We start from the raw sequence: 8236 nt of genomic DNA, 5'->3' as shown, positions 1-8236 counted from the left end.
CTCATCGAGAGGGCTTTAAACTAGGTTCGAAGGGGGAAGGGGATAAAACCAGGCTCACTAGAGAAGAGCCTAGGGGCGGCATGCCAATGTCGGGGGAGAAATAGGCAGCCCAGCTCAAGTGCATCTACACCAATGCACGCAGCATGGGCGGCAAATAGGAGGAGGAGCTGGAAGCCATTGTGCAGCGGGGTAGCTATGACTTAGTCGCCATCACGGAAACATCGTGGGATGAGTCTCACGATTGGAATGCTGCAATGGATGGCTATAAGCTCTTCAGAAGGGACAGGCGAGGAAGGAGAGGTGGTGGGGTAGCCCTGTATGTTAGGGAGTGCTTCGACTGTCTAGAGCTCAATGGTAGTGATGATGAGGTCGAGTGCTTGTGGGTAAGGATGAGGGGGAAGGCCAACAAGGCAGATATCCTGCTGGGAGTCTGTTACAGACCACCTAGCCAGGACGAGGAGGCAGATGAAATATTCTACCAGAGGCTCGCAGAAGTCTCCCAGTCGCTAGCCCTTGTTCTCGTGGGGGACTTCAACTTTCCGGATGTCTGCTGGAAATACCACACGGCAGAGAGGAAACAGTCGAGGAGGTTCCTGGAGTGTGTGGAAAAAGATAACTTCCTGACGCAGCTGGTAAGTGAGCTCACTAAGGGAGGTGCCTCGCTTGACCTGCTGTTCACAAACAGAGGAGGACTGGTGGGAGATGTGGTGGTCAGAGGCCGGCTTGGGCTTAGCGACCATGAAATGTTAGAATTCTCAATACTTGGTGGAGTAAGGAGGGGGGCCAGCAATACCGCTCCCATGGACTTCCGGAGAGCGGACTTTGGCCTGCTCAGGACACTGGTCGAGAGGGTCCCTTGGGAGACAGTCCTGAAGGGCAAAGGGGTCCAGGAAGGCTGGACGTTCTTCAAGAAGGAAGTCTTAAAGGCGCAGGAGCGGGCTGTCCCCATGTGCCGCAAGAAGAACGGGAGGGGAAGGCGACCGGTCTGGCTGAACGGGGAGCTCTGGCTGGGACTCAGGAAAAAAAGGAGAGTTTATCACTTGTGGAAGAAGGGGCAGGCAACTCAGGAAGAGTACAGGGATCACGTTAGGTCGTGCAGAGTGGAAATTAGAAAGGCAAAAGCCCAGCTAGAACTCAACCTGGCCACTGTCGTGAGAGACAACAAAAAATGCTTTTACAAGTATATTAATGACAAAAGGAGAGCCAAGGAGAATCTCCATCCTCTATTGGATGCGGGGGGGTACGTTGCCACCAAGGATGAGGAAAAGGCTGAGGTACTGACTGCCTTCTTTGCCTCAGTCTTTAATAGTCAGAGCAGTTATCCTCATGGTACTCAGCCCCCTGAGATGGAAGACAAGGACAACGAGCAGGATAAACCCCCCATAATTCAAGAGGATGAAGTTAATGACCTGCTACGCCACTTGGACGCTCACAAGTCTATGGGGCCGGGTGGGATCCACCCGAGGGTACTGAGGGAGCTGGCGGAGGAGCTTGCCAAGCCACTCTCCATCATTTACCAGCAGTCCTGGTTAACTGGGGAGGTCCCGGACGACTGGAGGCTCGCCAATGTGACGCCCATCTATAAGAAGGGCTGGAAGGAGGATCCGGGGAACTACAGGCCGGTCAGCCTGACCTCGGTGCCGGAGAAGATCATGGAGCGGTTCGTTTTGAGGGTGCTCACGAGCCATGTGCGGGACAACCAGGGGATCAGGCCCAGCCAGCACGGGTTCATGGAAGGCAGGTCGTGCTTGACCAACCTGATCTCCTTCTACGACCAGGTGACCCGCCTCGTGGATGAGGGAAAGGCTGTGGATGTGGTCTACTTGGACTTCAGTAAAGCCTTTGACACTGTCTCCCACAGCATTCTCCTATAAAAGCTGGCGGCTCACGGCCTAGAAAGGTCCACTCTTCGCTGGGTAAAAAACTGGCTGGACGGCCGAGCCCAGAGAGTTGTGGTGAACGGAGTTAAATGCAGTTGGCGGCCGGTCACAAGCGGTGTTCCCCAGGGCTCAGTGTTGGGGCTGGTCCTGTTCAATATCTTTATCAATGATCTGGACGAGGGGATTGAGTGCTCCCTCAGTAAGTTTGCAGACGACACCAAGCTGGGCGGGAGTGTTGATCTGCTGGAGGGTGGGAAGTCTCTGCAGAGGGACCTGGACAGGCTGGATCGATGGGCTGAGGCCAACTGTATGAAGTTCAACAAGGCCAAGTGCTGGGTCCTGCACTTCGGCCACAACAACCCCAGGCAACGCTACAGGCCTGGGGAAGAGTGGCTGGAAAGCTGCCCAGACAAAAAGGACCTGGGGGTGCTGGTAAACAGCTGAACATGAGTGGGCAGTGTGCCCAGGTGGCCAAGAAGGCCAACGGCATCCTGGCCTGTATCAGAAATAGTGTGGCCAGCAGGAGCAGGGAGGTGATCGTGCCCCTGTACTGGGCACTGGTGAGGCCGCACCTCGAATCCTGTGTTCAGTTTTGGGCCCCTCACTACAAGAAGGACATGGAGGTGCTGGAGCATGTCCAGAGGAGGGCAACGAAGCTGGTGAAGGGCCTGGAGCACAAGCCTTATGAGGAGCGGCTGAGGGAACTGGGGTTGTTTAGCCTGGAGAAGAGGAGGCTGAGGGGAGACCTCATCGCGCTCTACAACTACCTGAAAGGAGGTTGTAGCGAGGTGGGTGTTGGTCTCTTCTGCCAAGTAACAGCGATGGGATGAGAGGAGATGGCCTCAAGTTGCACCAAGGGAGGTTTAGATTGGACATTAGGAGAAATTTCTTTACTGAAAGAGTGGTCAGGCCTTGGAACAGGCTGCCCAGGGAAGTGGTGGAGTCACCATCCCTGGAGGTATTTAAAAGATGTGTAGATGAGGTGCTTAGGGACATGGTGCAGTGCACATCATGGTGTTGGGCTGACGGTTCGACTCGATCTTACAGGTCTTTTCCAACGTTAATGATTCTATGATTCTATGATTGTATGATTCTAAGATACTTCATAATAAATAAGAGATTGTACTCAAAATTAATATATCATTCATTTTTCTGACTCTGCTAACAGTTTGGCAAGTTTGAAATCTAAACTTTCCTCTAAATGAAAGAGTTTTATTTATTTCAATGTTTGGTACTCTCATTGGTGTAAGGAGAATCTCACTTAGCTGTACATCTTGTTGCAAAAGCTAGGTCAAATCTTCCTTCCTCCCTCAGCCTTATAAATTAAGGTACTGTGTTGATGTCCTGCCCTTTAAGGTAATATTTGTTTCAACAGCTGAAATAAAAGCATTTGAAACCTGGACTCTAATGATGATAGGGATACAAACTGTAGTGCACAGTTCAGTAACTGTAGTCTCCACAAAAAGCCAATACCAGAAAGTGAAAGCTATAAGTGCCTGTTCCATTTCTTTTGAGTTTCTGTTAAACTATAGATCTATGTACTCCTGCTCTCACCGCGTTCAGCAGTGGCCACACAGCACCTTTGTTTCTTCTTTAACTGTTCCTGAAGTAGTGAACGCTCCTTCTGGTGCCCTTCAATGGCCTTTCAAGTTCAGAGGGAGTTTTGATCTGGAGCCTTGCTGAGCTTGGAGGATGCTGTCCTTGAAGAGCAGCTGTCCTGAGCTCTGCAACCATGTCACAGCTCTGTCTCCTCAGGACCAGCTCCAGCTCTTCCTGCCTGTGGCCCTGGCTGAGGCCATTGCTGCACGTTTGGGCTGAAGCCCTGCAGCTGTGGAAGCAGGCAAGCTCGTCCCTGCCCTAAGGAAACCTGGTCCCAAGCGCCCAAGACCCCCTGTGTGCAAAGGCTTTGCTTCAGAGCAGAGACGTGGCGTGGACAACAGAGAGCTGAATGTCTTTCGAGCCCTAGGACTACAAAGCCACACTGAAATGCCTATTTCATTCACGTGAGGATATCCCCCAGCTTGGAGAAATTATGTCTTTGCTTGTCACCTTCCTGGGAGTCCTGTCTAATGCTGGGACAAAGAAAGGGGATTCTCATGGCCAAGTCTTTTCCTGAGAGGAGAAGTAAGTGTCTCTGCGCAGCTGAGGGAGGGAAGATCAGGGATGACTTCAGGCTGTTTCCCAGCAGGTTCCCCTGGAGCCCCAGGGACCCCTCGAGGGAGCCCCGAGGGGCAGAGCAAGTGCTGCCTTGGGCTGGTCCTCTGCTGCTGAGCTGGGCTGGGCTCCTGGAAGGAGGGAGCTCCTGGCAAGTGGGCAGTGCTGCAGAGAGACAGCTCTGCCCAGGAGCAGCTCCTCTGCAAAGTGCAGCAGGGCTGAGGGCACTGCCTGCAGGCAACGAGGGGAGGGAGCGAGGCAGAGAGAGCGTAAACGCAGTCTGGAGTGGGAGGATGCTGAGAGCTCACTGCGCGGAGAGATCTTCACAGCCCTCTACATGGTAAGTGCCTGGGTGCAGGACAATGTAGCTGCTGTTCCTGGAGGGATATCCAAAAGCTGGTACATCCCTCAGCAACTATGATCTTTCAGGAGGACTCTCACAGCTTCCCTGCTGTAGAGGAGGAGGAGATGCTGCAGAGCAGGCCTTCCCTGCTGCACCGTCAGAAGGAGAGGGCATGACGGCTGCCTTCTCCCGGGCACTGCTCCAGGGTGTGAAGGCGTGTGTGCAGGCAGGGGTGGCCAGGGCTGTCCTTCCGAGCAGGGTCCCTGTGCTGCAGGGGGCTGTGCACCAGGGCAGGGACTCCGCCGCCTGCCAGGGTCAGCGCTCAGCCTGCCCGGGGAGCACCCCACGACGCTGTGGGGAGAAGCTGTGGGTGGAAGGAGTGAGCCCCGGCAGGACAGGGTCCTTCTGCTGTCCAGAGGATGCAGTGTGGGTCAGGGCTGCTCAGGCTTCTCCATCACCCGGAGGACATTTGCAGAGGGTCATGTTAAAGATGGGTGTCGAGGTAGGGGATTACCTGAAAGGGAAGAAGTGTGTGCTTTGAGTTTTCTCCCCTGGGTTGTCTGGGTGGGCAGTGGGAGATGGGAATTGATTGCTCTGCTCTGGAGTAGGCAATGAGACCCCAGTTCTCGTTAGGACTTGCCTGAGCTGCTCCTTAGCCCCTGCACACACCGAGATGTCCCTGGGCAGTGCCCTGCTGCCAGGAGGTGTCTGCAGGGCAGAGCTGAGCACGCAGCAGGGCGGATGGGCTCTGTGAGCATGAAGAGGGAGAGGTGAGGGCAGAGAAACAGGTCCTGGCCCAGAAGAGCTCCAGGCAGCAGAGCCATGGGCAGCGAGGAAGAGAGAACTGCTCCCAGAAAGGCCATGGCAGGAGGGGTTCAGGCACCTCCCTGCCATCCTCTGCGGTGCAGATGCTTTCCCTGGAGCAACCCCCTGCTCTCCTCATTCACACAGCAGAGCCTCTGCCCTTCATGTCATGGACACTTGGCCATGAGCTGCCTTCCCAGCAGCCTGACCACCAAAGAGGAGAAAATCTCAAGCCTCTGACTGTGTCTCCCTCCCCTGTCTCCCTTGGCAGGGGAACTTTGGCACGTTCTCCTCTTCTCCCTGCCGCCCTTGTTCTTACTGTGACACTCACTGCTCTTGGGAGGTGAGGATTCAAGTGCAGCTCAGACACCAACGCTGTGTCTACTGTCATGCCCGTCTGTCCGTGGAGGAAAAGCATCCAACTCGCACCCTGTTAACCTTTGGGGCTCTGGGTACTGCAGGGTGTGCGGCTGGCACACATCTCACCCTCCCTCCAGGACACAGGAAATGTAGGAGAGTTGAGTCTTTCCTTGGGAGCTCCTGCTGGGCTGCAGGCTCCCCTCCCGTAGGGCAAAGCTCTCCCGGGGCATCTCTATGTCATGCAGGAGCCCCATGGAGAAGACACCTCGGTGCTAAGGCCATTGAAATGCTGCTGGGTGGCTGTATGTGGGCAGCTGTGAGGAACTCTCTGTGTCCATGGTTGGGAGGGGAGAGCTGAGATCCTCCTCAGGTACGATGGGGTGAGGGCTTTGGAGATGTGCACTCAGAACGTGGATTCCTCTGCTCCCAGCAGTGTCCGGTTTCTTTTGGGGGGAACACGCGAGTGCCATAGTCCTCCAGCTGAAGGAGCTGCCAGCACAGGGCAGCTGAGCTCAGGGCTTATGCACAGAGCGGCTGTCCTCACTCTGCACTGAGGGACAGTCCCTTTGCCTCTCAGGACCCACACAATTTCACTTGCAGTGCAGCAGAAATGCCCAGGATTTCTGCATTAGAAACACTGCTCAGCTGTGGTGGGGCAACCAGACCAGAAGGCACAAACCAAAACCCCACAGCTCTGCTCTGCAGGCAGGTGAATTGGCAGCGACAATGCTGAGAAGCTCTTTGATATCACGAGTGGATTTAATCTGAGATCATGTTCCTGTTTCCCTATTGCTGTGGGGCAGGACTGACTCCTCCAGAGCCCAGAGCAGAGCCTGCGGCTCCCTGGGGCACCCTCAGCCAGCACCAACCAGAGCTCGTGCAAGGGACCTGCCAAAGGTCTTCCTGAATGGAGAGAGACACTTTTGGGGGGTTCCTATGAGAAATGGCTTTGATTTTGCTCAGAGAAGTCTCTCCTAACTTGTCACTGTCTTTTCCCTCTTGGACAGTCCCCCATGCCCAGAGGCAGCAGATGTCCAACACCAGCTCCATCACCCACTTCCTCCTCCTGGCCTTCGCAGACACGCGGCAGCTGCAGCTCTTGCACTTCTGGCTCTTCCTGGGCATCCACCTGGCTGCCCTGCTGGGCAACGGCCTCAACATCACCGCCATAGCCTGCGACCACCGCCTCCACACCCCCATGTACTTCTTCCTCCTCAACCTCTCTGTCCTTGACCTGGGCTGCATCTCCACCACTGTTCCCAAATCCATGGCCAATTCCCTCTGGGACACCAGGGCCATCTCCTACGCAGGATGTGCTGCACAGGTCTTTCTCTTTGCCTTCTTGTTAGTGGCAGAGTATTATCTTCTCACCATCATGGCCTATGACCGCTATGTTGCCATCTGCCAACCTCTGCACTACGGGACACTCCTGGGCAGCAGAGCTTGTGTCCACATGGCAGCAGCTGCCTGGGGCAATGGGTTTCTCACTGCTCTGCTGCACACTGCCAATACATTTTCACTGCCACTCTGCAAGGGCAATGCTGTGGACCAGTTCTTCTGTGAAATCCCCCCACTCCTCAAGCTCTCCTGCTCACACGCCTACCTCAGTGAAATTGGGCTTGTTGTGGTTACCCTTTCATTAGGATTTGGGTTTTTTATTTTCATTGTGGTGTCCTACGTGCAGATCTTCAGGGCCGTTCTGAGGATCCCCTTAGAACAAAGGCGGCACAAAGCCTTTTCCACATGCATCCCTCACCTGGCCGTGGTCTCCCTGTTTGTCAGCACTATCATTTTTTCCTATCTGAAGCCCCCCTCCATCTCCTCCCCATCCTTGGATCTGGTCGTGACAGTTCTGTACTCGTTGGTACCTCCAGCAGTGAACCCCCTCATCTACAGCATGAGGAACAAGGAACTCAAGAATGCCCTGAAGAAGCTGATTCGAGAAGTAGTATTTCAGCAGCATTAAGCTGCCCATCTCTCTTCACAAGGTTTCTCCAAGTGATCTCAAGCAACTTGTGTCATTTGGTCATTGTACTGGTTATAATCGTGTTTACTCAGAAACCTTTACTCAGCTCCTGAGGGATCTGGTCTCCTGCAGGAGACCTCCTGTCCTGTGTGACAGTGGCCAGTCGCAGGGAAACACCTCAGCTACAGCGGGGCCTCTACAAGCGACCCTCGACGCCCATGGCCAGACAGCTGAGCTCTGCCTGGAAAGGGAAGGAACTGCTTGACACTTTTAAAAAACACATGAGCACCTTTTCATCAGCTGAGATGACGGAAAACTTGTAATAAAATGACAACGTTTAAAATGACCAGGACAAAATGGGAATTTCCAGGAGGCGTAGGCGCTGCAGGAGGTGAAGGATGTACCTTCCTCTGTGCTATCATTGCCAAGACTCTGTTCGTGATACTGTGTCTTTAACCTCCCTCACCTTTGCAGATGCAGTAGATGATGACTGTAGGTCCTTTCCAGCTGAACTAGTCTGGTCTCATCCAGTCTAGAGTATTCTGCCTGCCCAAGCCTAAAGGCACCTTCCCAGCAGCCTGTCTGTACCTGTACCCTGTCCTCCGCTCTCCAGTTTTCCCCTCCCCTTACTCCTTGTTCACTCAGATCCCTCTCAACTCCCCAGGTGCTGCTTTGAGCTTCAGGGAGTTAGAGGCCTGCCCTTGTCTTTCTGCAGTCTAATTACCTCTT

The 8236-nt window shown here is 54.2% G+C and overlaps 1 protein-coding gene across 1 annotated transcript; it reads left to right on the top strand.

The window, feature by feature from the left end:
- Positions 1 to 6571: 6571 nt before the first annotated feature.
- LOC142076427 (olfactory receptor 14C36-like) lies at positions 6572 to 7507 on the top strand. The gene has a single exon (XM_075138729.1). It carries the CDS (start codon positions 6572 to 6574, stop codon positions 7505 to 7507), a length of 936 nt encoding a protein of 311 aa, XP_074994830.1.
- Positions 7508 to 8236: the final 729 nt, after the last annotated feature.

The sequence above is a fragment of the Calonectris borealis genome, unplaced genomic scaffold (assembly GCF_964195595.1).
Source record: "Calonectris borealis unplaced genomic scaffold, bCalBor7.hap1.2 HAP1_SCAFFOLD_49, whole genome shotgun sequence".
In the NCBI taxonomy this organism is placed as follows: domain Eukaryota; kingdom Metazoa; phylum Chordata; class Aves; order Procellariiformes; family Procellariidae; genus Calonectris; species Calonectris borealis.
The sequence above is the reverse complement of the archived record's forward strand: the minus strand, read 5'-3'. Positions and strand labels throughout refer to the sequence as shown.

Coding starts and splice junctions, on each gene's coding strand:
- LOC142076427 (XM_075138729.1), top strand. CDS start 6,572: ATGTCCAACACCAGCTCCATCACCCACTTCCTCCTCCTGGCCTTCGCA.